The sequence below is a fragment of the Podospora bellae-mahoneyi genome, assembly GCF_035222275.1.
Source record: "Podospora bellae-mahoneyi strain CBS 112042 chromosome 1 map unlocalized CBS112042p_1, whole genome shotgun sequence".
Classification (NCBI taxonomy): domain Eukaryota; kingdom Fungi; phylum Ascomycota; class Sordariomycetes; order Sordariales; family Podosporaceae; genus Podospora; species Podospora bellae-mahoneyi.
In genome coordinates, this window is record NW_026946359.1 from 2,301,733 (window position 1) to 2,327,586 (window position 25,854).

A 25,854-nucleotide genomic window follows, 5' to 3' on the forward strand; every position below is an offset into this window, starting at 1 on the left:
TGCTTGTCCGTGCCACCCCGTGGAGCTTCCCCTAGCCACCTCATGACATAGCTTCCGCCGCATGAGATCTTCAACCATTAATCTCTATCTGTGCCATCGAGAGGAATCAAAAACCTGGGAGAAACAAGCCGCTTCAACTTCATACAACATAACGTATCACCGTATCTGTACAGTGGTAAGTGGATCTATATAGGACCATCACCTCCGCTATCCTGCCACGCCTATCATGATCCAAAGAAAAAGGGAAACAGGTCGCCATCAGTATCATTCACAGACTATTCCACAATCTTCCCTGCCGCATCCCGAGGCTTCCTCTTCCACCCCGTGGAAAACAACGGCCCCATATCGAATCTTGGGAAAGGATGCGCCTCCGTATTGAAAACAATCTTGTCGAGCGGTAGTAGGTCATTCGGCGAGAACAGCAAGTAAAAGTACTTGAGCGTCTCCGCCAGCCAGAAACTCTCCATATTGTCCCTCGTCTGAGGAGGGATGATGTTGGCATTGGACAAGCTGGTGAACCCGCCGCCATCCTCGACCGCTGTGTAGTTCATGAAGCTCTTGAACATCTCCCAGCCCCAATCACGATACTTTTCCTCGCCGGTGATTCGCCACATGTAGAACAGACTCTCGACCGTCTCTGGGCGCTGCAGGTTATGACTGTCTTGCGGCTTCACGTCAAAATCCTTGCGCCACTCGGCCTCCGGATCGGGGTCGAATTCGGCGGGCGCCTGGTGGGGAGCCGATGCCGGAAGTGGTTCCTTAGGCAGGTTGAAGTAAGTAATCTCAGCGGCAAGGCCGGTCGCCATGTACTTGTACATGCCCCAGCACGTGTGCATAAGTTCCCGTGCGAGCTGCATATCGGCCTCATTCTTGTCGGTCCATGTGGGCAAGCCCCTGGCCTCCTTTTCGGTCAGCCCACCCGTGGCCGCCAGAGCAATTGTTCCGGGCATAAAGCAGACGAGGTGGTCCATCTTGGGTGAAAGTTCATTGTTCAACCCGCTTGGGCGCTCGCCAATGATGGTAAACTGCGACGGCTCCGTGTAAGTGATCAGGTGTTTCCGGACGCCCTGCAGCGCCTCATCCCACATCTCCTGATAAATTGGCTCCTTCTTGTTGGTCTGCAAATACTGCTTGATGAGATATTCGTAGTACGAGTCGCCACGACTGCCCAATCTGATGTTCTCGCCATGAAATTTGCCCGTTGTAGCAAAGATGAAAATGGGCACCAATCCATCCTGAGCGCCATTGTCGTCCACCAGCTGGATGACCTTTTCCGCCTTGTCCCAGAAATCCTTCTCGCCCGTTAGTTTCGCGAGATACTTGAACTCGAGCTGCAGAGTCGTTGTCTCGGCCGTGGATGAAGCACCCGAGTCAGCATGTGAAATAATGCCCTTAAACTCTTTCAAGTTGACACTGGCGTATGGAATCCCAGAAGGCGAGTCAAACGCAGCCATCAGTCTGTCAGCCAAGTCCTTCGCCTTCTCCAAGTACAAATCCTCCCCAGGCTTCCCAGGGTCGTCATCTGAAATGGGCGCCAACTGTGGAAACGTGGTCGAGAGGTAATGCGCCGAAAGTAACCCTCCCAACATGCGAATCGTCGTCTCAAACGTGTTCACATACTCATCCTGCTCCCACGTCAAATCCTTCGCCAACCACTCCCTTGCATGCGATAACCGGCTGGTCAAGTTCATCAACATGAGCGTATCCAACGAATCAATGATAATCCACCCCAACCCCTTCGGCACCATCTGCTTCCCTGTCTTGGACTCCGGATGAAACTCGTCCATCCCCCAAGCATACCTCTCATACGCATCCCAACTCAACTCCATAGCCTCCACCACCCTCTCCCTCCTCTTCAACCAATTCGCCCTACTCCTCCCCGTATCCTGTCCCCACCATCCCCATCCGCTCACAACCGCACCCTGCTGCTCCCCAGAAAACACACCCGACCACCAAACTAACCCAGCCACAACAAGCAACAACAACCCCAACGTCCTCTTCCTCCTAGGTCTAAATCCCCCTCCTCCCCCACCATACCCGCCCCGTCCTGGGGGGTACATATACGGCTTATCTTTATACATCGGCAACGCAGCACGATTCCCTCCCGAAATGATATCTTGCACCCCGCTCAAAATATTCCCCGGCTTGCTATTCTTGTTTGTAGCCGCGGCCCATAAGCGGTCTTCGTACTGGCGTTGTGGGTTGCTAAAGGAAGGGACATTTTTTGGTATCGAGAAGGAAGACATATCCTCTTCTTCTTGATCTCCAACGCCCGGTTCGGAGGAGAATCGTATCTCGGTTGTGTTCGTGGGTGTGTTCGTTGTCGGCAAAAGGGAGGTACTAGCTTCCAGCACCTCGCTCGCCTTGTCGCGAAGGCGCTCAGTCTCGGCGGCGGCGGTTCGGATTACGTTTTGGAGGGTGGTGGTGATGTTACTGGTGTCGTGGGTGGTGGTGTTTCTCTTTGGTCTCCAGTTGGCAGTGGGATCCCGATTCAGACCGCGGATGTTAAATGGGTCTCGAACGTTCATAGGCAAATGATCAATTCGTTGTGTAAGTAATAAGCGCGGTGGTGGTGGTGGTGGCGGTTGCTATAAATGGGTGCCGTTGGTTTGAGATGTGGTGGTGTGTGAGCTCAGACTTCTTTTAGGAATAAAGTAGGTAGGAAAGAAAGAGACAAAACTGCATGTACACAGTGAGAGAGCAATATGTACAAGAGCAAGACAAGAATCCACACCAAAAAGACACACGCACACCCTTCGTCCCGTCCGTTCTTTTTTGGCCAGCAATGTGGCTCTTTCCCCGGGTGGCAGGTCAGACGGTGGACAGGAATGCTGCTGACCGGAAGACAGGAACACTTGGAGCTTTCTTGCGATTATATGCAGTCAAAAAAGATGCCAGCAAAGTCAATTGGCTGGAGCTGACAACGGCGGGCATATCTTGGTTGCATGCGACTGTTGTGTGGGGTTCTAACAACAGATCGTGGCTGGCCGATCAGTGCGCCGAGTCTTGGCGTCTGAAAAGGCCAGCTATGTTTGATGCCGGCAGCCGATATCGTCACTTTTCGTGGATGATTAAGGTTTGGGATGCTGGTGGTTGCTTGCTGTTCAAGCTCTTCTTTTTATATGTTTTAATGTTCTCTAATTTCATGAACGGTAGCTTTGATGAGCTCTCGTCTCCAGGGGATCATTATTAAATGCCAAGAAATTGTTTGTCAGACCCATCCTCCACCAAACGGCAAACGGCCAACGGCAAATGGACTTGGCAAGGACGGTAGCAAAGTGTTTAAACCCAAGCCTTGGGATTTCGTGGGTACGCGTAATAATCCATGAAGCACTTGAGCGTTGAGGTGAGGTGAGGCTCGAGGGAAGGTGTAAGTGAAAGAAGGCTTATCTAATCGTCATGCTCTTGCCCAGTTATCGAGGCTACCGTTTGACCCAATTAGGTTTAAGTAGTTGGGCATGGTTTGCTCTTTCCACTCGCGTCAACTCGATAAACGGAGCCTTTGAAGAAACCCAAACAGAGTCACCATGAGAAAATCATCCGAGTTCCAGAACTATCCCTTCCTGACAGGCGAAGAGTTCGCCGAAGCGTGCCACCACCTGGATAGGAGATACTGCCAAGCTACCTTGGGTCCCGTACGGAGAAAATGGAAACTCAGAACATGTAACGCACTCAACACCGCTTTCGGCCTAGGACGAGAATACAACACATATGTCCAAATAGTTCGACCACTGGAAGGAGAGCTAGACGATGGGGATCTATCAAACATATTTGACAGTCTTTCATTTCAAAGCAGCAACCCTACCGCAACCGACGACATGGTGGACAGCAAGATGGTGGAGGCCGAGGATGCTGATGAGGTACGTTCCACAGCTTTGGAACCGTGCTTTGTACTCACACTCTCCCAGGCTGTGTTCCACAAGAAGCCAAAGTCGACGGCAAGTGCTGGGCAGGTCGTGTATGAAATACATCTCCACCCAACATATCAAGCGCCCTGTTTGTGGTTCAGTCTACACAACCTCCCCGTTGATGAGCAAGCTTTCAACATCGATACTGTCTTTCGACGTCTCGTACCAGACCAGTACAAAGATGGACTCCGCAGTGCTGGGGAAATTGGTGGCATCTCGGCCGACGTATGTCTTTTTTTCATTATGCTGTCAAGAATATGGTTAACTAGGCGATTCTGCGTCTGATCGAAAGGTCCTAGACTAACACAAACCATTCTGCAGCACCACCCAGTTACAGGGCTCCCCAGTTTCTTTATACATCCTTGTCTTCTTGGTGAAGCAATGTCAACATTTGACTGCTCCAAGGAGGACTATCTCATGGTATGGTTGGGCCTCGTGGGGGGTTGTGTCGGCCTTTGGGTTCCGTCAGAGATGGCAATCGAATCGCAATAGGCTGAGCCCAAGGAGCTGTGCCCCAACATATCCTCGCTGTATTATGCCAACCTGGCGGGTATCATTCATCGTCGCTATCATCCTCCAGTTCCATCTCTGCATCCGAGTCGCTCTCTTCTTCTTTCTTCTCCTCTTCCCTTGGCCGTTTTGTCCCGCGCGTTTCAGCAGCGGCGTCAGGCATGGCATGATCAGACGCGGATGGCTTGGGGGGAAGGCCGCGGGAGGTCACATTTGCAGACGCCCCTGGTAGAGGAGCGTTGAAGATGCTCTGCTGGAGGTCGGTAACCTCGACCTGGGCTGCCGTCGAAGCTGCAGGTGGTTTGAAAGTACCGTCGAGCTTGGCGATGATGTTGGACTTGGACTTTGCATAGGAGATTTTCTGTTTCGAGTTAGTATATACCCAAAAATGAAAGACAAGAACTACCTACCAGCTCCCGTCCAAAAAACTCGAACCCATTCAACGACCGCATGGCCTGCGTGGCCGTCTGAATATCTTTGTACACGATGTGAGCCTGGCCGCGCATCTTCATTGTCTTGAGCGCCACCACATCTAATACGGCGCCATATGTCGAGAATAGCATGTAGAGTGCTGTCCTAAGGTCCTCCTTCTGAATCTTGTTGGATGGGAGGTTCGTGACATAGAGGGTTTGGTTTGGCGGCACTGAAGCGACCTTGGCTGGGAGGCCAGGAGGGAGTGCGCGTGTAGCCATCGTTGGTTTTCAGTATTTGTAGCTTCTTGTGCTTCGGAAACAACACAAGTAGCGGGGTTGTCTGAATTGGCGCAAACAATTCGCGATTTGTGGACGGAGGCACTGACGGTGTTGTTGATATTAAGTCGATGGATGCATTAAAGGTGACCTGAAATTTGGAGGCGCCAAACACCAAACACCAGAAGCCTACGCGCCACCCCTAGGCGTGTGGCTAGCCATTGGTCAGGGCGCCTCATCCCACCAGCCCCACCAGTTACGCAACAGCTTCCCCTGACCAAGGTCAACTCCACCATCATTCAACCAGCAACTCCAGCCAGTACTAGGTATCATCTTCGTTAACTCTAGCGGTAGTAGAGAGCTACTCCTACCGTACAAACATCAACACCATGTCGGCCCCCGAAGTCCACCACCTTTTCCACAATCCCATTGCGGATCACTCGTTCTCAGCTGACCGCCAAACGCTGGCCATTGCGCGCGACACCACTGTCGAGCTCTACGGAAGGGTCGGGAATAGCTTCAAACTCAAGGATGAGCTCAAGGGCCACGACAAGACTGTGACCAGCATTGATATTGCCCCCAACTCAGGACGCATTGTTACCTGCTCTCAGGGCAAGTTACTTGTCCATCTCCGACAACAACTCCAACTGACCTCTCACGTACAGATCGCAATGCCCTCGTGTGGGAGCCTACCCCCCAAGGCTATAAGCCGACCCTCGTCCTCCTGCGCATCAACCGAGCTGCCACCTTTGTACGCTGGTCGCCGAACGAGACCAAGTTTGCGGTTGGATCTGGTGACAGACTGATCGCGATCTGCTATTTCGAGGAGGAAAATGACTGGTGGGTCTCGAAGCACTTGAAGAAGCCGATTCGCAGTACCATCACCACTGTCGCATGGCATCCCAATTCGGTCCTTCTTGCCGCTGGCTCTACCGATGCCCATGCGCGCGTCTTGTCCAGCTTCATCAAGGGCGTCGACGCCAGGCCAGAGCCCACCGCCTGGGGTGAGAGATTGCCCTTCAACACCATCTGTGGCGAGTACTTGAACAACTCGGCTGGTTGGATTCACTCTGTGGCTTTCTCCCCCAGCGGAGATGCTCTCGCCTTTGCCGCACATGACAGCAGCATCACTGTTGTGTATCCAAGCGCTCCTGAGCAGCCGCCCAGGGCTGTTGTCACCATCAACACCCAGCTGCTCCCCTTTATGAGCCTCATCTGGAATGGAGAGGCTGAGATCATTGCCGCCGGATATGACTGCGAGGCTTTCCGGTTCAAGGGTGGTCTTAATGGCTGGCAGCTGAGCGGAACGATTGAGGCCAAGAGCCGCCCTGGTCTTGGTGATGCCCGGGAAGAGTCCGCGCTCAACATGTTTAAGCAGATGGATCTGAAGGGCAAGGTCAAAGATGACACCCAGCTCAAGACAGTCCATCAAAACACCGTCACAATGCTGCGTCCCTACGAAACCTCTGGTGATGCCGTTGCTAAGTTTAGTTGTAAGTCTTGTAAGGATTCTGTCAGCTATCACTTTTACTAACAACGATGTACAGCAAGCGGCGTGGACGGGCGCCTTGTTATTTGGAACGTTTAAATGATAGATGATCTAGAAAGATGCACCAATCGGATCACGGTGCTGTTTGCCGTTTGAGACACACACTTGACCTCGTCTTTACTACGGTAGCCTGCGTGAACTGGTGGAAGCGCGCATGAACCCGATTGGTAGCTCAAAGGTACTTGTTGAAGCCTTCAAGGTCCCTTGTCTGTAGAATCTTAGTTGTTATAAGAACAAGAGCGTTGGATTTCTTCAAGAGTGCTTTTGGACCATCTTCATCCGGCTTTTCCTCTCTTTCCTCTATCCGCCCAGCGACATGTCCAAGATGAGCGCCAGCAAACCCCAAGAACCGTCGCCGAGCAGCTTCATCTACACTTCTAGCTCCAGCGCGGTATCAGACTGCATCACCGTGGCAGCAGACGATGACGGAATACAGGCCCGCTCCTCTGAGCCACAGGCAGTCACTGGCCTGGTCATATTCAATACAATTCACTGGAGACCCAACCTTCGTTCGCTCAGCCCTCCAGGCGCGCGGGTCATCGAACTACCAGATTCTGACTCTGGTGAACAAGACCATGAGCATACCAAACTGCTTCGCGACTACAAAGCCGGATCTGTCAGCCCGTTGAGTCTTCCGCCTCAGCCACAGCTCCAACAACACACCCCTGTCCGAACTGTGGACACCGACTATCCTTCTCAGTTGATGAGCTATGATGCCGCCGCCATGGAAGACACCGACGACGAGGACCACTACCCCGAACGATTTGCTCTGTCCCCCAATCTGCCTCCCCAGTGCCCTACTTCTGATCATGGCTCCTCTCCAAAGTCAGCAGCCAGCAGCACAACAAGGTCTTTTTGCACATGCCGATCCTCTCCAACCTCAGAAGCAGACCAATCTGGCCTCATTTTGGAGATTCAAGATATTTGTCTTTTGGCAACCCAAAAGTTCATCAGGGGACACGTCTTTGACCAGCGCAGGCAGCGCCGTCGCCGTGAGAGAGCACTGGTGATGAAGAGACTGAGAGAAAGGGGGAAGGCAAGATCAGAAGCCAGAGAAAGAGAAAGCACAAGGAGCAGCCACGAGAACAAAGTCAGGAAGATGTCTCCTGTGAGGCGGGTTGCACCTCCACGTGCTGTCTCGCCTATTAGCCCTCGTGTTGTTAGAACAGCAAAGGCAATGGTCTACAGTTCCACCGATAGCGATACCGAAAGGGAAAGTCCCAGCGGTAACACCTCCCAAACCTTCACCTCGCCGAAAATCCCAACCCCCACGAGCAAACTCACCTCCCGCAGACCAACCAGTCCCTTTTCCTACACGTGGATGTCCTCCCAACTGAATCCCAACCCCACCACCACCCACCTCCTCACCCCCAACGCCGCCGCCGAAGATGACCTCGACACAACCATGTCCGACCCCCCTTCCTCCCCAACATCATCCTCCACCTCAGCCGACACAGACTACCGCACAATCCTCACCTCCCACCGTCTCCCTTTCGGTTCCTCCAACAACAAGCAAAAACTCCCCTCCCAACCCATCGACAACAAAACCCAACTAAACAAAAACATATCCAAAATCGGCTCCATCATCTGGCACCGCTCCCTTTCCCACCCCCTAGAAAAGAAAAGAGAAACCCTCCAAGAAATGGCCTACCTCCTCGACCTAGGCGCCGCAGTCCTCACGTCCGACCAGCCAGCAAACCCCCCCACACATAGCCTCGCAGTCCAAATCACCGACGCGGGGATCCTGCTCTGTGAAATCCTCAAAGACTGGGACGCGGTGGAGAGGATAGAGGAGTTGGAGGGGGTTTGGTGGGATGCTTTGAGTAGGGGCAGTAGTAGTGCTATTGAGGAGTGCAGCTGTAGTACGTGATCACACAAGGTGTGCGAGGGGTGGTGGCTTGAGGGGGGAATTGCTCTGAGATTTTCTTCATATGTTTGGGTATGGATGGCTGGGTATTTAGATTGGGAATTTGTGAGATTTTCGTTATCATGCGCTCATTGTATCGTTGGCCTGGGGTTGTACCTAAAAATGAACTTTTGTGCATTCTCAGCCATTTCTCTGTCTAACAAACCAGTATTGAAACCGCCAAAGGATGGAAATATGATGTGTTGCGAATATTGAATGGTCCGTGCCCACCCCTGATTTGGAAGGTTTGAAAAGATGTAAGTGACCCTCAGGTAAGTCAATGAACAAATAAATCACTTCCACCCAACATCAACACGTCAGCGAGGTCACAACCAACAAATTCATACCAAACTAATGATATATAACGGCAGTTAGAAAAACCAATGTCCCGAGCAAAGGAAACGACCAAATAATCCCACTCTCTCTTCACCCTTGAAAGAGAAAACCATAAACTAAACACAACGCCCAATCCCAACAAAATGAGGACTCATAACATCATCTCCCCAAACCAGCCTTCTTCTCAAAAAAAGGATAAATATATACACCACCACCACAACTCCCCTCAAAAAACGAATGTAAACCACCCCTTTTCTTCCACTCCCCCCCTCTCCTCCTCACCTCTTCTTACTCTCATCAATATCCTCCCCAATCTCCTCCGGTCTCCTCGGATCCACATACGCCGACAACCTTTGATCTCCCCACCTAGCCCCAATGCTGACCCAAACATGCTTCGCCGGAATCTGCACATTCTTCGTCTCCCTCATCCCCGTCCACCTCAACCTCCTCTCCCGCGTCATATCGCTGTTCCCAATCCCCCCGTTCCCGTTCCACTCCCGCACAATATCCCTGATAAACTCAATCTTCTGCCTAAACATGTTTGCCGCCGGAATCCCCTGCATCTCCGGGCTAATCTCCGGCCGTCTCCTCGACGAGCTGCTAGTGCTCCTGGTTCCAGCCCTCGGCGCCGGCTGCTTGGGCACCGTCGAAAAGTTCAAGAGAGTCTGCACAGGATACGACAACACCGACCGGTCATCCAGCGCTGACTCAGCCAGAGATCCCGTCTCATACAACCTCTTTGCAGCATCCTGCGGCAAATGCCAGAAATGACACCACGTCCCTGTTGAATCAAGGACAATCTTGGTGTGGTCGGGGAAATTAAACTGCATGTGCCCATCGCAGAACATCCAGCACCCCACATCGCCAAAACGCTGATAGAACGTAACAACATCATTCGGCGCTGCGTCCAGGTCTGTGATGGTAGGAGGGCGGATGTTAGCCTCCTCCGGGTTCTCCATCTCACGACCATAAGCAATCATGTAATTGGCAAACTTTTTCCACAAGACCACCCTCTCCCGCTTCCGATGGTCGTACATGTCTTTACCGGCTGAGAGTCTCCCCACTGACCCATCCGAGTTGACTGTTACGGCAAAGTTTTGAGGAGGGACTCGAACACGCGAGATACCATCCTCCCCGTTGTTTTCGTAAAAGTAAATGCCCTCATTCATGGGGACAATCTGGTGTCTGTCCCTATAGGTCGGGTCCTCCTTCCGCTGACAATGCCGTTCAGCACCGTGAACCAGCAAGCAAGCGGGAGGCAAAACACCGCTTCGGGAACCCTCGTTTGCAGGAATGCTCCGGAGGATGCATCCAACACTGCCATCGTTCAGGATGTAGCCCAAGCCAAACTTGTTTGTGTAATCAACCCACTTGACCACAATCTGTGGGGGAGCTGGCGTTTGCTCCTTGGTGGAGACGATAGCCATGGTACGGGCATTGAGCGCCCTTTCCAGTTCCGCCTGCAACTTCTGGAGACGGTCCAAGACAACATCAGGTTGAGTGCCCGGGACGTGTTCCTGACACTCCGTCGGGCCAAAGAGCGAAAGCATCTCTTCCTGAGGTTTGGCTGGCTTGGATACCGATGGTCGCGTCTGCGGAGCAGCCTCTTCGGTAGGCAAGGCTGCCGTGGTCCTGCTTCTCGTTGGTTGACTGCGCAAGGTGCGACTGGTTCTTTTCGGTGCCTCTTCAGCGGTCTCGGCAGTTGACGATACTGGTGCAGACAACTCTCGCCTAGGTCTCGCCCGCAAGCTGCTCGTTGTTGTTCTCGATACGGGCTCGGGGACTGTTTGAGATCGAACAAGAGGGACAGGGGCAGGGGCGGCCGTGGTAGCCGGTCTATGCTGAGCTCTCTGCTGGGCAGCAAAACTCTGTGGTGGTGCTCGCAAAAGGCCTGAAGGCACTCTTTGACTCTGAGACTGGGTGCTCTGGCTAAGGCCACTAAGATCGTCAGATACAGAAAGTTGAGACAGTTTTTCTGTCGCTTGCTGAGTGGCCCGGTCTTGTCGCGCGGCGAGGCGTTGCAGTTTCTGCTCATTCCGGACCTCGTCAAACGGACGGTAAACAATACCCTCGGCCAGAGGAATGACAGGAGTCAGCCCGTAATGTTCCTCTTCTGCCATCTCCCGCCAGATATTCTTGAACACCAGCTGTGACTGTTGCCAAGGCCCAACACCACACTCCTGGCACATTTCCTGCACGGTCCGAAGGTTGATGGCTTGCGCCTTGGAGCTGGAAAGAGGCTCGTAAAATGCAGCGCTTTGTGGAGGAATCTCTCTCAGTTTCGGTGTGATTTCGGAGGAGCTGGGCATGTAGCCAGAGGTGAAGAATGGGTGACCAACGATGGTATCTGGATCTGGTCTTTGGGAGGCTTCTTGCAGCATTGTGGCAACAAGGTCCTTGGCTTCCTGGCTGATGAATGGGCGCCCTGCAGATGGCGCAGGCCATTCGTAATCTCTATCTTTGGCACGTCGGTAAATCTCGTCGGTTGTCGAGGACTGGAAAGGCGGCTTCGAAGTAAGCATAGCAAAGACAATGATACCCAAGCTCCAGATATCAACCATGTGATCATGACCCTTCTTGCCCTTCTCCAAGATTTCGGGTGCGATGTAGTTGGGTGTTCCGCACAGCGTTGTCCGGCGCATAATCTGCATATCCTTGCCTGTCAGAAGCAGAGCAGCCAGACCAAAGTCTCCAATCTTGGCATTCATGTGTTTGTCGAGGAAGATGTTGCCCATTTTCAGGTCACGGTGGATGATACCCTTGGCGTGCATGTACTTGATGGCGCCAGCAATCTGCACCGAGTAAAAGCGCACCTCGGGTTCCGTCAACCCCTTGCGCCTCTTGACCATGTCCATAAGCGAGCCATTGGGGCAGAGTTCCAGGACCAGGTAAGTGCATCGCTCGAAAGTGAAGGCGCGGTGGAATTGGACAATATTCTGGTGTCGCATTTTGGAGTGAATTTGCAGCTCGGTTTGGAACTAGAGAGGTCGGTTAATTCTTCTGCCAGATGTCAACAGAAGTATCACAGGAAATCACACCTTTTGCTCCATCTTCGTTGGCATTTGGCTTTTGACAATCTTGAGCGCAAACTTTTTGGAGGATCCAGCTGGTGCCCCCTCGTAGCAGATGGCAAACCCGCCCTTGCCCAAGGCCTTGCCAACCTCGTACACCATGCCTTCCCTCCGGTCCGAGCTGGGTGGTTCGACGACATTGTTGGGTGGTGGTGGCGGGTGTTCCTTGTCCTTTGCGGCTTTCAGAACCTGTGCTGCGGCCTTAGTCTTCAGCTCAGTCCGAGGGAGCCGCTGGGCGTTGGCATCCCTTGGGGAGAGGGCCTCCATGTCGACGCCCTTTGCAACCATCGCTGACTGTGTCCTTTTCTGTGTTGCAAGCCGAGAACTTTTTGTTCTCACCGATGTTGTGGTGTTCGAGGACGAGATCGGTGAAGAGGGGACCGAAACTAACGTCACGCGTCAAACGGCTGGTCCACTATTCTGTTGACACGTCAGTAATGTCCAAAATGCATGCAGTGCTGTCAACAAGACAGCTTTGGGCGTTGCAAAGGTGCACGCGACATGAATTTTCGTTTGGGATGGGTGGGGGGCCAGGGAGGGCCGTTGTAAACAAGCAAAAACGCACCGTTGGACTGTGTTTGACTGTTTGGCGCTCGGTGGCCGTCATGAAAAGTAACAGGCTATTACGATTAGTAGACACACCGGAAACCGAGTCGACAATTACACCAAACTGTGTAAGTGGCAACAAAAGCCGGCAATCAACAGATGATGGTGGGTGATGCCGGAAGTGTGTGGATGTCGCTTGTTCAAGAATTCAATGTGGATGAAAGGCCAGTGAGATCCATGTTTGCTCCTCCCCGGTGTCGCCAGGGCAACGGCCTTCAAACGGCGGTAACACTAAGTTTGTCGGATGTGCATGGGCCACATCTTATCTGATAAGCACATTCACCTCGCCTGCTTCCTGTGTTTGATCAATTCTGATTGGCCATTCACCGTGAGAAAGCTCCCCGCCATTGCCGATGACTCCATCCCATTAACTGAAACTGATTGCTATACCGGTTATTTGCTCTCTCGAGTGTTGGTTTACTATGCAATAATCGGCCTATCTTTGTTGAGGGATCCTTGTCTCTTGCATTAATGTATAGACGGCTAGTTACACGATATTGCTCCGCCATTACACCCTTCCCTCGACTATCTCGCCCAAGATCCTTGACTCAGCAACATTCCTCCTCCCCCATCTCGCGAGATTCCCAAATTTCTTGGCCAACTGGAGGCCAGCCAAGATTCGCCATGGTTTCCCTGCCCCTATTCAAAATCGCTGCTCTCTTTGTACGGCATATCTCCAAATATGGCGCGGTTCGTCCCCCTTGACCCGACTCTTCTCCGCGGCAGACCACTGATGTCGGTTTCCGCTGCAGAATCACATCAAGCACCAAGCCCATGAACATCCACGCTTTCGCGCCTTCGCTGCCAGATACGGCCAGGTCATCCACCAAATAAACATGCGACTGTCGGTTGCTACGATGCGCAATACCGAAGCTGCTCAGAAAGCAAAGGAGAAAGCCGAAGCGCCCACAGTCAAGACAGAAGAGCAAGTCAAGCGGGAGGAAGAGCTCAAGGCCAAATATGGGACCACCCCACGAGACTCTCACCCTGTTAAGGAGCCACCAAAAAGCATCTGGAGGCGAAAATTTAGGGCTCTTCCTGAAGCCAAGGCTGTGGATTTGTTTGCGGATGTTATTGGCGATGCGTTCATCTTGGCCATTGCCACCGGGTTGGTCACTTATGAGTACTGGAGAACCTCTCAGAAACCAGACAAGAACAAGGAGATGATCCAAGAGTTGGAGAAACAAGTTGAGGAGTTGAAGCAGAGGGGAGAGGAGCTTGAGGAAGCAGAAAAGCAGCAGCGAGAGAGGGTGCGGCTGATTGAGGAGGCTCTGAGGGCATTCAAAGACCCAAAGACAAAGCAGCCCCTTTTGGCTACCCCTGCGGCATAATTCATTCAGATCGAGCCTCGCTGCGGGAATGTTCACAGAACGGGCAAGCACCACTTAACGTGGCTGCCTAAGCATATGTGCAATGATGTAAGTATTAGACAGCGCTGTGGGTCATTGTAGGTCCAGTGACCCGATGTGGCTTTGAGTTTTATGTTCTGGGGAAAGAGCAATGATAGACATGGCAGGTGGGAACTCATCTCTGGGATAGAAGGAAGCGATACCCTCTTACTTTTCACAAACCAAAATCTCAACACATTTCCAATTGTTTTAAGTTGCTTTCTACCCATCAATGACAGCAAACATGAGGAGCCATCACCTTGTTGAAACACCAACCAGCCTCGTTTGCTCAACCCTGAGATCCCGTCAACCATGGACAACAGTCGCGACAATGCTGATGCAGTCAGACAGTAGAAAATGGCGTGGTATGAACCTTTGGCCACATCGCTTTCTCAGACACCATTCTAACCAGTTATAGAATCTACCCTCCAGTCCCACGACATCTCTCTAGTCGTTGAGCAAGAGCATGCGGAGGTCTTTCAGGTCTACAAGTTTATCTTGATCTCACCAGATGATGTCGAAACAGGGGAGCCTACAGCAAAGGCTCGAATTACCCAGCTCGGGCGAGATCTCGGCGATGCCAAAGCAGGTGTCATTTTTCTGCTTGACCAGGAGAATGAAAAGGAACACGGAGATGCTATAAAAGCGTTCATGTCACTTCAGATCAAGTTTGCCTCCCTCTTTTGCACTTTCTGTTCATTTTTCCACTGACATGATTCCCAGATTGATGGATGTCCACCCAAGTGTCCCCATTCTCCCTTTGACTAGTTTTGACGCGTTACCATCAACCCTCAAAACTTTCCAACGTGGATATTCGGAGGGCCTTGATGACGGAATTCAGCAGCAAGTGAATATTGATGTTTCTAGGGATTTGTTAGGCTGTTGTTCGGCAGGAGAAAGGCAGCTCTCTAGGCAGGCGGTCGATACGATGTCTCAGAGTGGAGAATTCTTCAGCTTTCGAGAGCTGTTGGTTGATGGACAATTGGCGGAACGCGAGGGTCAAGACAGAATGCACGATGTGTTGGGACCAGAGGATGGGAAGAGATTTGTGAGGTTCTGGTTGAGATAGGTAGGTATGCCATCCTCTCTCTGAGTAGGGAACCCCCAGAAGGTAGGTCGATCAGTGGTAAAATCTCGCCCAGGAAGGACAAGCTGGGAGAAATCAGTCTTCACCAACCAGTACACCGCACCAGGTTATCGTTAGGCGCCAAACCAGCACAACTTCACTTTACCAAGTTCCGTGTTTTGCTTTGCCGTTCAATTCAACAGTATCTGTATGCTTGAAAAGTTAATCATCACCTCTGTACTGACATAGAGCTAATGAACACAGGTATCTGGGTATTCTAATTCCCCTCATAGGGCACGGCACTACCCCATTCATCTCCCCATCTCTCTCCGATCCACATTCGACAGTGAGTATGCCTAACCTTGAATAAGGCAGGTCGCCGAGCTGGTTTCATATGCTCATGATCAATATTACAAAGCCATTTATCTCTGCCGATTGCATCTCGGCACCAGAAAATGCTGACTGCATGAGAGGGGTCGCTTCCTATTTGCCCCGCCCCAGAACCACAACCCTCCAGGTGAAGAAGACAGGCGGCGCTGTTGCATACAGCCTCGTCCCTTTATCACACTCGTAGTTGAGGGGGCCAAATAAATAACTATGGCGTTACATGTTTGAATCCTCACAAGACTTCGCGCTCTCAGTTTGGCCTTTGTATATCGAGCAACAAAGCCATCCCTACGATATTCAGCATCACCCACCAACATGAAACGGTCAAAACGACATCAGCTCGCTCTGGGCGGATGCTCTTAACGAGTATACCAAGGAAACAGCATGGCCACTTGGTCCTGAGCGTCTTTCTGCCCTCAGCAACATCTTTAGCCCTGAAGAGCTGGGCAAAGTTATCGAGGATTCGGGAGCCGAGTTTCGACGTTTTCGTCCTGACAAGCCTCGACTGTGGTCAGCACTCAAGACTTTCGTTGCCCCAGTCTCAACACTTGCAAGAATAGCTGTTACCCCCGCCTCAGTAGCTGACCTCGGTGTTGCAACGAGTGCCGTTCTCGGCGCGGCCGTATATCTCATCAAAGTTTGCGAAGGCGTCTCCAGCGCTCATGACTGGGCCGAGCAGGTATTCCGGGAACTGCACGACTTCACGGAGAGGCTAGACCAATATGTCAATGCCACCATCGATGGTGCGCTGTGGCCAAAGATCGACGACTTGAATCGCATTCTTGGCAGCGAACAGAGATACGTCCTCGGCGTGACATATACAACAGCTCAATGGACTGAGGAGATAGCCAAGACGGTCAGCAACACAGCAAACCAGACTTTGGAGCTTGTCAAGAACAGCGCAGACAAGGCATCCAAGGACGAGGATGAAGCGTGCCTGAGGCAAATCCTTTGCGATACGTCGGCCTGGGATGACGTCCAGGCGACCTTCGACACCAATGAATGGAACCTCCTCAAAAACACCGACGAATGGCTTCAGAAAGAACCTCTATTCCAGTCATGGATGAGCCGTAACGCCTCGATTTTGTGGATTTTCGGTGGCCCAGGAGCTGGCAACAGCTTCCTCTCTACGAGCATCGTCAAGCAGCTAATTGAGCAAGCCGAATTTGCCGTCAGTAACGGCGTGCCTGCCGAATCTGTAGCCTACTTCTTTGTCAAGGAGAACAACGAAACCTTGAGAGACGCCAACGTGATTCTCAAAACGCTGGCCTGGCAGATTGCAGCACAGGACCAGAACTTCAGGCAGCACGCCATCAACATTTGCAAGCAACGAAGCCTGACGGCCGTGGCCGAACAGACTTGGAATCATATGTTTCTGCACTACTACGACCAGCCTGGTGGGAAGGATACACAAGCCGTCACAATCGTAGTAGACGGTCTAGATGAAGCCACACCGGAGACTCAGAGGACCATTCTCGGTCTGATGAAGGATCTGGTCGTATCTCGAAACATGAACAGCCACCGTGCCATCAGATTTGCCATCATCGGGAGGGGTTCTCTGAAAAGTGATGTGGAATTCGAACGGCTGGAGAAAGCATACTTCATCGAGGTGTCGCGCACCAAGAACCAGAGTGGCATCGACAGCTACATTCGCAAGCGACTCCCAGAAATTAAGGTCCTTCTCCAGCTGGCCTCAAAAAAGCCCGATGGGGTCAAGAAAGCAAAGAAAGAAGGCAATAAAATCTTGAAGACGGTATCAGAAGGAGCGGAAGGGGTGTTCTTATGGGCCCGGCTCTTGTTGGATAGTCTTATCGAGAAAGAACTGCCACAGATCAAGGCGACTTTGGAACACCCGCCTTCCAGCCTGGACGGCATGATCTTTTCGGTTTTCGATCGGATCGACAAGGACAAAGTAATCGACGAGAGCGTTATGCGGAAGATGCTTCTGTTCATGACGTACTCGAGAAGGCCTCTGCTGTTTGGGGAGCTGAAACTCATTACAAGTTTGCCTGCTCTGGAGACGAACTACCTGCTCTGGAAACACATGCGCAGCACACTGTCCTCAGTTTTCGACTTGAAGTTCCCTGACGATCGCGATCCTCTCCTTCCAACAGAATCGAACGAAGGGGTGGGAGATGGCAATGACCAAGCGGGCGGCCATTCCATTGCTTACGAAGATGAGGTCACTCTAGAGTTCAATTCCGACGACGACGATGAGGATGATGATGAGGATACAGCCTCGGATGGCGATTCAGACGACGAGGACGGCGATATATACAGCATTGTTTTCGCGCGCCAAGACAAAGTCCATTCCCAACTCTGGACCGCATGATGAGAGCGATCCCAGTACTGAGCTAAAGCCTCAATCTGAAGCTCTTAGCGAAATGCTAGAGTGGCTGAACATTGAACAGTTGAAGTCCCGCGTCACTTTCTGCCACACACGCATCCGAGACTATCTAGTACGAGAAGGATCCCCCAAGACACGAGACTTTCGCGTGTTATCGATATACCCGAAACCGAAAACACCCATGTCAACATTGTCATTACCTGTCTTGACATACTTCGTCTGGCGCTGGCGTTGCCAACCGAGTCTGCTTTCCTATGTGACTACCCCTTAAGCCACCTTCCGTACCACCCGGAGGAGATTGATAAGGGCGCAGTTGCTCCCAGAGATGCGGCCAAGATAGTTGAGGGGCTCTACTGGCTGTTTGGGACCGAGAAAGGATGTCTCAGTCTGCTGCAGTCGGTGTTGCAATATGATGAATTTCACGGGTCGCATCGGACATTCTGGAATATGTGGATTGTCACCGACAATACCTCAAAATCGTTCAAGGCTGGCTGAGGCAGGCGGAATGTCTTAAAGATCTCATGACGGAAAACTACGAGGACGACGAGGACGATGCTGTGGTGTGGATTCTCTCGGCCGCTGCGTCGCTCCCTGTTCTCCTGCAGCCCATGATGAAGGCTGCGTCCAAGAAGTGGTTCGACAGGCCAGATTTCAGTGCAGAAACCTACGCCGATAAGGGGAACTGGGTGACCTGGCTGCTTCACGGGTGGCTTAGCTGGGTAAGAGCATCACTATTGTCTTTGCAAGTTTAAAGACTACTGACGTTTGCTCCAGGCTGAAGATGGGAAACCACCCACGGAAGAGCAAGAGTTCGAATTAGGAGGAGTTGGTTGGGTTTTGAGCTTCTCACACCGGAGCGATTGGAACACGTCGTAGAGTGGGCTAAACGGCCAAAGGATGTGCACTGGCATACCTGTCTAGGCTGGATGCTCCTAGAAGGGTCGCATTATGACTCAGCTATTGATCACTACAAACAAGCCATCGAGCTCTGCGATGATGCCTGGCCCGCATTGGAAGGTTTCGCCCAGTGTCTTGGAAGCCAAGGCAAGTACCAGGAGGCCATTGAGTGGGAAGAAAAGGCCATCAACGCCATTCCAGAAGACTCAACTTGGATCAGCGCCTATCTCTGGCCTCGGATTGGCGAATGGGCCGATCTTATTGGAGATGAAGACAAGGCGTACACGGCGGCCAGGATAGGCTTCCAGACGGAGCCGTATGCCATCCTGGCCACCACGACGTACCTGACGAAACTCGATCAGCGAGGAGAGTACGCAGAGCTGATGTGGGCTCTCCAGAGCTTGCATGATCTTGAGGACCACCAACGTGAGGGGACAAGCTTGCTTGTTCGCCTGCTCGTTCACGGCGAATACATAATCTCGCAGATGGGCAACGCCTGTGTACGGAATGGTCGCCCTCAGTTTGCTCTGGACGCCCTTGACAAAGCGCTGGAAGTTGTCGACGCTGATGATGCACGTGACTACATCAAAGTCTGGCTTCCCTACCAAATAGCCACCTTCAAATATCACTATTATGGTCTATGGGAGGAGGGTGCCAAGCTTTGGGGGATGTTCTTGGAACGACTGTCGGCGAAGGGGGGGAACTTTCAAAGTTACTTCTCCAATTGGAAGAAACGGGCGAGAAACAGGCTCTCGCAGCATTATTTTGACACGGCAGTTCAGTCGTGGAAGCTAACCAAAGTCTGCGGCCGCTCAGCGCGGACAAGCTCAGGGAGCTGGCTGTCGAGGTTTCCACCGGGGTGGAGGAGGGGTATGATGGCTTTGACTTGTTCCGCACCGACTATCCGGCTATGATCTGGGGGAGGTGGTCGAGAGTCTACAAGGGCGTGGAGGAATCGGTGTGGAGGAATCGGTGTGGAGGAAGTGTTTCCGCGCTGCAGTTCTGGAGGGGCTGAACAGTGTTGATGATGATGATCCCACGAACGATACCAGCGGTTTGCAGCACTTGGCCAAGATATTGCTGCATGCGGGCGATAAGCACAATGCTTCTGCTATTCTGGCCATTCTCTTCAGTGGTGTCAAGGCTAAGTCAGAGCAGAGCGCGGTAGAAGGAGGGAGCAAAGATGACGGCGATAATAACAAGGACCATGCGGGAAACGGCCAATCTTTGAGTCTGGCTGATCCGCCGGCAGAGACTCGTAGCCAGGAGACGCCACCTGAAGCCTCTCCCACCAAGACAAACGAGTTGCCTCTCAATATCGACGAGGATGCTGGGATTTTTACCTGTGACCATTGTCAGAGGGAAACTGGCGAGGTTTCCGAGTTATATGATTGCGAGGTGTGTCCAGAGGTGATCAACTGGTGTGGGGAGTGTTTGGCACTTCTGAAGGACCCAGAGCAACGAAGGTCGATGATGTACTACAGATGCAGCCCGGAGCACGACTTTTACAGAGTGTGACCTGTTCCTGATGAGGTGAGATACATTGCTGCGTCGTCGTTTGAGGATGGGGTCACGGTGAAGAAGGAGTGGTTGGATCAGCTGCGGCGCGAATGGTGGGAGGTCACGAAGGAGTAGATGTGGCTTAGGGGTTTAAAGGGAACCTCCCAAAAGACATAAGTAGCCTCACTTCAGTCAATGATGGTTTTGGATTTAATGCAATAGATTTAGTCAAAAAAACACCAGGGTTGTGAAAGCCATAATCCCCCATCATTAACTCCGCCCCAGACAGTTGCCAAGTAGATAGGAGCCGGAGACGGCCTTCAACCTCACAACCATTCCGTGCGGCACAAGGCGCGGGGTCGGCAAGCAAGCACGCAATTCAGCGGCGATGGCGGCGTTGACGAGACCGCTTGATCGGCCGAACCAAGACGAGATGAACTCTTTCGAACAGTCAAGCTAGGCGAACGATCCTTCGACCCAGTTGACGTGACCAGCCAGCTCCTTCTGCTTCCAAGCGCTTTTGACATGCTACTCTGATCTTATCACGAAGGCTAGCAACCGACTGCCTGCCCGGCAACATCATCACATCATGAAGAAAATTGGCATCACAAGCTCATGGCACCACATGGCGACTCAGTCTTTCACATACGAACGCGAAGTCGACTCATTCGTCACCTCGATGGGACGGTCTGGTCTAGTTTGGCATGTGAAGCTGAGCAAGGGGAACAGCGTGGAGTTTATAGACTTGACCAAAATCAACTCTCCGGTGCTATGGAAAAAAAAATAGGATAAAAATAGGCACATATTGAAAGAAGCGTACCAACCGGATGTGATTGCTGCCGGTAAAGCACAATGTTGCGCTTGCTTATACAAGACGATCGTTCATGGCTGTTTGGTAGGTCTGATTGGTCGGGCGTCCATGTGGGTCTTGAAGAGAAATCCAATTGTTGCGGGGGACCAGCCGCCAGCTTTTCTGTCCAGGACCACTTTTGACGACCCAAACTCTGAGCTTTTCCAAAGGGAAAGACGACGCTAATTTTTGTTTCTCCCGATCTGCAAATGCACGAGGGAAGATGGCTGGCAGGCGGAAGATGGCCGGGCCGGGTGCAGGATATATTCAAAATACCACCGAACAACGAACCTTTTCCCGGTTGGCCGACTTTAAGCCCACCGCTGTTTGCGAGATGACGTTTCGCGTGGAATCCGCAAGGTTGTGTTGTAGGTGCTACGGAGATATAAAAGGACGCCAGTGATGGCCAAGTCGATGGCGGGAGATATGGCGGGTAGGGTGAGAATGGGAGTGGTTCGCTGTTGCTTAGGATGGAGATTGCTAATGGCGAGATGCTTCACTCGTCACCCTTCACTTCAAGGAATTGCTCGATGCCAAGTTAGACTACGGTCCATCGTCCGATTACAAGTCGCCCTATTCTGGGAAATTTCTCATCCGATGCCTCGATGAATTGAATTCGGTTCAAGCTCCGCCGTCTTCCTCGCCACGGAATACAACTTCATCGACATATGTATGCAGCAGCAGCGGAATGGACACGCGGGATAGATATAGCTCAAGCTGTGTAGCCGACAGAGAGGCAGCTGAACACGTTCGAACCCGCTCTGCGCCGCCCGACAACAGCCGGTTTGACGCTATCTAATATATATCTTGAATGCTGTTCATGTTCCCTACGATCGAGCAGTTCGCTTCTGGGGGCGGGGCCCGTGTCCGAACGCAAGCAAGCGGCGGGCAAAGCACAATGGCATTGTGCACGAGCCATCAACGGGCACCAGCGCTTATCACTGCTCTACCCCTTTACCCCTGCCAGAACATTCATGGTCCAAGCTCGTCTGATGAAAGTCGTCTCAAACGGCTTGTGCTTCAGCAGGCCGCCATAGGGGTGGGACCCGGTCTCAGGACTTAAGATGATGGGGTTGCGACAGGAGATGCGACGGTCAAAACTCTGCGAGTACGTCCATTATCAAAAACAAGGCATTTCTTCTTTGCAGGCGGCTCAAAAAGGGGTGGGAGGCTTACCTACTTCGTACGGGGTAGGGTTGATCGGAGGATTGCTTCCAGGTGAGCATACCGCAGCATGTAATTGCTTGCAGAAGGATGCTATCGAAATCTTGGTGGTATTTTTAAAAAGTGCAAGAAGTCTGGGCGACATGTTGCTCTGTCAGTGGATTGGCCACGGCTTAATTCTGGTTGCTCGCTCAAAGAGTCGTTCTTGATGAGGGCAAGGTCACTTGGCGCTGGTGAAGCGCTGACGAGTTACAGAATCGATACATGTTCCCTGGAGAGGGCGGGACCGCATGCCCAGAGTGCATGGGACCCCTGCGTCTGATACACGACAAGGCGGGTTGCCATCTCATTGGCTGACCCCAGCTTGTAACCGCCCTCGGCATGCCCAATCACGCCAGACGGAGCAAGACAGCAACCAGTTTCCCTCATTTCTCGCAAGCTTCCACTGGGAGAGTCACTATCACCACCCAATTGCTGCTGGGGAATCACGGCGGACAAAAGGCCACGAGGTACATGGACGCTGTTCCAGTACGCGGCGGTGTGCACACAATGGCACGAGGTGAGGCAAGATGGTTCACGGCTAGCACTTGAGGCCTCGGTCTCTGTTCGAGCGACCAGATGTGGCGGCCGATTCCCCAGCAATTGACGGGGCGGGGATCCACGTTTCTTGTACCGTCTGCCGCCCGCCATCTTGCTCGCCATCCGCAATCCGCCTTCAAGCGGCGAAAACAGCCACGAGCGTAATGAGGACTGGCTGACAATCGCTTGTGCAGAGACGCGGGAGACGGGTCGGGGCCGTGGCTGGTGCTGTCCATGAGGCATCGAGAAGATCCTATTTTCCCTTTCTTTTCCCTTTTCTCTACATCGACAAACATAACAATTCTTTGTGTTTTAAGAAAACACAAGGTCTCTTTCCATGTCACTCCCCCCTCGCTAGGGCACCCCACTGTGACTTACAGGCATGCGCATGGCCCCATAGCCCGACTTGGTCACTTTTTCTCTCAAGGTGCTACCTTGCAAGGTACCTCCCCTGGTCCAGTCTGGCCTGCCCTGTCGCTTCTTAAACTCGCATGGTCCCGGATGGGCGTCGATCAAGCAGCCGTCTTTACTCCATACCTACATTACATACAAACCCAAACGCCCCCTTTTGCTTCAAACCTCCCCCTTGGGTAAACTTCGACTCTGTCTGATCTCCAGTGCGACCTCCATGCGACGAACACCAGGCCTCTGACCCATGGCCGCCTAGTCCTCGATCCGAAGTAGAGAAGAAACAACCGCTCGGATGCCCACCATAATCAGAGTTTGACACACGAGACATACCCATCCCCTCTACCCCCTCGACGATTCTCCATCTGATACACCAAACCTCGCCCCCCGGACGCCATCTCCACCACCGTCTCCCTGAACTTGACCCTGCCGAGAACGACCACCCAGCACCGGCCTCGGCAGACGGAGCGTAGCGGGACCCAATATTAGTCCTTGGGAGCCCCGCTGGCCGTGGGTTTCTTGGGATTCCCTCGCCTTTTCCTGCCTTTCCCTTCTTTCTTCTGCATCCGCTGGTCGATAGCCTTCTTTCATATCGATCATTCTTTTTCGTCATACCTTTCGATTCTACCCTTTCAGGCCTTCAGCCCAACCCGCAGGTCCGGAACCTCGCCCATTTACGCCCTCCTTTTTTTTGGTCTCGACGACAACCTTTATTCAGCGCTGTATATTTGTATTGTTTGGGGGTTTTATTCACTTCGCGCCGGGCCGCTCTTTCTTCTCGACTCAACTTCTCTGTGGTAATTTCATCGGCAGCAAGGAACGAAAAACGTGGTGTAATTTGAGGACTTTTGGGAAACGTCAGCATCATCAGCATATTCGAAGCGTTTGTGTGATTTTGGAATAGCACGGCAAAGAGCATTTGAGATTTTGTCATTTTTGGGGAATCATCGAAAGCAAGGAACTGTAATTTTGGAAACGCATCGGTCAATCTTTTTCATCAGTCAATATGGGAAAGCTTATCAAGAACCACTGGGCGAGGCTCATCATCCTGGCCTCGGCAACTTGTGAGTTATATCTCATGAAAAAAAAAGGGGGTGGGGTAACTACCGAAGACCAGAAACACTGACATGAGAGAAAATCTAGACCAGATTGCCGCTGCGATAGAAGGGTACTTCTGGCCCAAGATCCTGTGGGACTTCCTCACCAAGACCCTCGACGGTGCCGTCAAGCCGATACCAGTCCTCCAGACCATCAACCTCATCTGCGGCCTTTTCCTTCTTGCGTGGGAGTGGCCCCTCAACTTCATCGCCGGCACCAGCATCCACCGCAGTCTCGAAGCCCGTCTCGCATTCCTTCCTCTTTCCGCACTCGCCGCCGCCCTGCTGTACCAAGGTACCAACGCTGCGATTTATCAGGTGATTGGACTGGGGGTGTATTTCTGGGCGTACAGTGAAGGAGAGGTGCGTTTTATTTTTCTTCTTTCCCCCCCCTCTCCTGAACCATCAAACTAAGATCCTCTCAACAGATCATCTGCGCAAAGCCATGGACACTACCACAACGAGGCGGAAAGGGAAGCAGGGCATAAAAAGCCATCATCTCTTCTGGATTTTTAACTCAAAACACAAAAGCACAAATACAAAACCGCTTTTAGGTTGTGGCAAAACACATAACCAAAAAGAGCCTTTTTTTTTGGTCCCTACCTACATAACCGAAATGACGACGTTTAGCGCCGACGACGGTGTGAATATCAACCTTCTACCCTTCTTCCACTTATCTTACAACTCCACATCTCACCAAAAATCTTTTTCTCTTCCTGGCCGAGCCGGAGACAACAATAACCGACACTACTTCCGAGCAACTGTGCAAAGGAAGAAGAGAAGGGATGATAATATAATTCCTTTTGGGAAGTGAGGGATATGTGGGGAAGAAAAAGGGGAAACGTACATACATACAACAAATGATACCAGATCCCAACAAACTTCTTAGAGGACGGATGAGGAGGAAGAAGCAGCAGGCAGTAAAGAGAGAGAGAGAGAGAGATAGGTTGAGGAGGAGCAGGGGGAAGGAAGCTTTCTATCTTTTCATGAATATACTAGTATTTCTTATTCTATCATGATGAACATCTCCTTTCTTTACCATGAACAGAGCGATGATGGTGGTTGCATTTGCATGAGAGGGAGCGGGAGGGGCAGTGCAGGGAGGATATCTTAGGGGTTGCGTTGTATATCCAAGATGTGGAGCTGTAAAAATCTCAACAACACATGAATACATCGCCTCAGTTGCGGTAAACACTGACAACAACTATCTTCATGGCAATCGTCGGCTGATGTGAAATTCCATCTTTGCATGTGTAACCTCAATCATGACCAACTCCTTCACATCTCAATTTCACCACACCCGTGGACTCAACTTCGAAATCCATGAAAGCATTTCTCGTAGTGGGTTGGTTACACACCGACAAAATCCAGTCCCATTCCATGATCCCACCAAACCTCACCAACTTTTATCATCCTTGCTCAATTTTCACTCCCTTTCCTTACCTACCTAGACACCTCACTCGGTATAAATTTCATTCTACAACCTCTCCCAATCTCTCTCCCTTGGGTCACCTCTCACTCACTCGCCGAAACTCAAAATCCATAAATAGCACTTTCCAAAATCTCGGAAAGAAAAAAGAAGGCTCCTCATGTCCT

At 51.9% G+C, this 25,854-nt stretch overlaps 10 protein-coding genes across 10 annotated transcripts; 7 read left to right on the top strand and 3 right to left on the bottom strand.

Annotated features, from left to right (window-relative positions):
* Positions 1-275: 275 nt before the first annotated feature.
* Positions 276-2,528, bottom strand: MNS1 (mannosyl-oligosaccharide alpha-1,2-mannosidase; the record flags this gene model as incomplete). Its single annotated transcript, XM_062871866.1, has 1 exon — positions 276-2,528. One exon carries the CDS (start codon positions 2,526-2,528, stop codon positions 276-278), a length of 2,253 nt encoding a protein of 750 aa, XP_062737088.1.
* An 894-nt stretch (positions 2,529-3,422) lies between these two features.
* On the top strand, positions 3,423-4,781 carry QC761_0007840 (uncharacterized protein). The gene is made up of 3 exons (XM_062871867.1): positions 3,423-3,860; positions 3,909-4,133; positions 4,230-4,781. The coding sequence occupies exons 1-3, from the start codon at positions 3,751-3,753 to the stop codon at positions 4,648-4,650; spliced, it is 756 nt and encodes a 251-aa protein (XP_062737089.1). The 5' UTR covers positions 3,423-3,750; the 3' UTR covers positions 4,651-4,781.
* Positions 3,821-5,253, bottom strand: QC761_0007850 (uncharacterized protein). Its single transcript, XM_062871869.1, has 2 exons — positions 4,829-5,253; positions 3,821-4,779 (listed from the first exon to the last, which is right to left on the bottom strand). Exons 1-2 carry the CDS (start codon positions 5,108-5,110, stop codon positions 4,462-4,464), a joined length of 600 nt encoding a protein of 199 aa, XP_062737090.1. The 5' UTR covers positions 5,111-5,253; the 3' UTR covers positions 3,821-4,461.
* Positions 5,254-5,496: 243 nt separating this feature from the next.
* Positions 5,497-6,695, top strand: arc1 (ARP2/3 actin-organizing complex subunit Sop2; the record flags this gene model as incomplete). Its single annotated transcript, XM_062873992.1, has 3 exons — positions 5,497-5,719; positions 5,773-6,600; positions 6,655-6,695. 3 exons carry the CDS (start codon positions 5,497-5,499, stop codon positions 6,693-6,695), a joined length of 1,092 nt encoding a protein of 363 aa, XP_062737091.1.
* A 2,144-nt stretch (positions 6,696-8,839) lies between these two features.
* Positions 8,840-12,708, bottom strand: CDC5 (Cell cycle serine/threonine-protein kinase cdc5/MSD2). The gene is made up of 2 exons (XM_062873993.1): positions 11,937-12,708; positions 8,840-11,876 (listed from the first exon to the last, which is right to left on the bottom strand). Exons 1-2 carry the CDS (start codon positions 12,255-12,257, stop codon positions 9,177-9,179), a joined length of 3,021 nt encoding a protein of 1,006 aa, XP_062737092.1. The 5' UTR covers positions 12,258-12,708; the 3' UTR covers positions 8,840-9,176.
* Positions 12,709-12,862: 154 nt separating this feature from the next.
* On the top strand, positions 12,863-13,906 carry QC761_107230 (uncharacterized protein; the record flags this gene model as incomplete). Its single annotated transcript, XM_062873994.1, has 2 exons — positions 12,863-13,265; positions 13,328-13,906. Exons 1-2 carry the CDS (start codon positions 13,047-13,049, stop codon positions 13,904-13,906), a joined length of 798 nt encoding a protein of 265 aa, XP_062737093.1. The 5' UTR covers positions 12,863-13,046.
* Positions 13,907-14,195: 289 nt separating this feature from the next.
* QC761_107240 (uncharacterized protein) lies at positions 14,196-15,182 on the top strand (the record flags this gene model as incomplete). The annotated part of the gene is made up of 3 exons (XM_062873995.1): positions 14,196-14,328; positions 14,382-14,631; positions 14,687-15,182. 3 exons carry the CDS (start codon positions 14,196-14,198, stop codon positions 15,030-15,032), a joined length of 729 nt encoding a protein of 242 aa, XP_062737094.1. The 3' UTR covers positions 15,033-15,182.
* Positions 15,183-15,769: 587 nt separating this feature from the next.
* On the top strand, positions 15,770-15,976 carry QC761_107243 (uncharacterized protein; the record flags this gene model as incomplete). The annotated part of the gene is made up of 1 exon (XM_062873996.1): positions 15,770-15,976. The coding sequence occupies one exon, from the start codon at positions 15,770-15,772 to the stop codon at positions 15,974-15,976; it is 207 nt and encodes a 68-aa protein (XP_062737095.1).
* A 5,251-nt stretch (positions 15,977-21,227) lies between these two features.
* QC761_0007910 (uncharacterized protein) lies at positions 21,228-21,809 on the top strand (the record flags this gene model as incomplete). Its single annotated transcript, XM_062871871.1, has 2 exons — positions 21,228-21,448; positions 21,531-21,809. Exons 1-2 carry the CDS (start codon positions 21,413-21,415, stop codon positions 21,807-21,809), a joined length of 315 nt encoding a protein of 104 aa, XP_062737096.1. The 5' UTR covers positions 21,228-21,412.
* A 2,358-nt stretch (positions 21,810-24,167) lies between these two features.
* Positions 24,168-25,495, top strand: QC761_107250 (uncharacterized protein; the record flags this gene model as incomplete). Its single annotated transcript, XM_062873997.1, has 3 exons — positions 24,168-24,225; positions 24,305-24,621; positions 24,687-25,495. The coding sequence occupies 3 exons, from the start codon at positions 24,168-24,170 to the stop codon at positions 24,744-24,746; spliced, it is 435 nt and encodes a 144-aa protein (XP_062737097.1). The 3' UTR covers positions 24,747-25,495.
* Positions 25,496-25,854: the final 359 nt, after the last annotated feature.

Excerpts from the sequence above, each read along its gene's own strand:
- QC761_0007840 (XM_062871867.1), top strand. The coding sequence starts at position 3,751 with ATGGGGATCTATCAAACATATTTGACAGTCTTTCATTTCAAAGCAGCA. Across the intron at positions 3,861-3,908 it reads AGGCCGAGGATGCTGATGAG|GCTGTGTTCCACAAGAAGCC; the intron begins GTACGTTCCACA and ends ACACTCTCCCAG. Across the intron at positions 4,134-4,229 it reads TTGGTGGCATCTCGGCCGAC|CACCACCCAGTTACAGGGCT; the intron begins GTATGTCTTTTT and ends ACCATTCTGCAG.
- QC761_0007850 (XM_062871869.1), bottom strand. The coding sequence starts at position 5,110 with ATGGCTACACGCGCACTCCCTCCTGGCCTCCCAGCCAAGGTCGCTTCA. Across the intron at positions 4,780-4,828 it reads AGTTTTTTGGACGGGAGCTG|AAAATCTCCTATGCAAAGTC; the intron begins GTAGGTAGTTCT and ends AACTCGAAACAG.
- CDC5 (XM_062873993.1), bottom strand. The coding sequence starts at position 12,257 with ATGGTTGCAAAGGGCGTCGACATGGAGGCCCTCTCCCCAAGGGATGCC. Across the intron at positions 11,877-11,936 it reads CAACGAAGATGGAGCAAAAG|TTCCAAACCGAGCTGCAAAT; the intron begins GTGTGATTTCCT and ends CGACCTCTCTAG.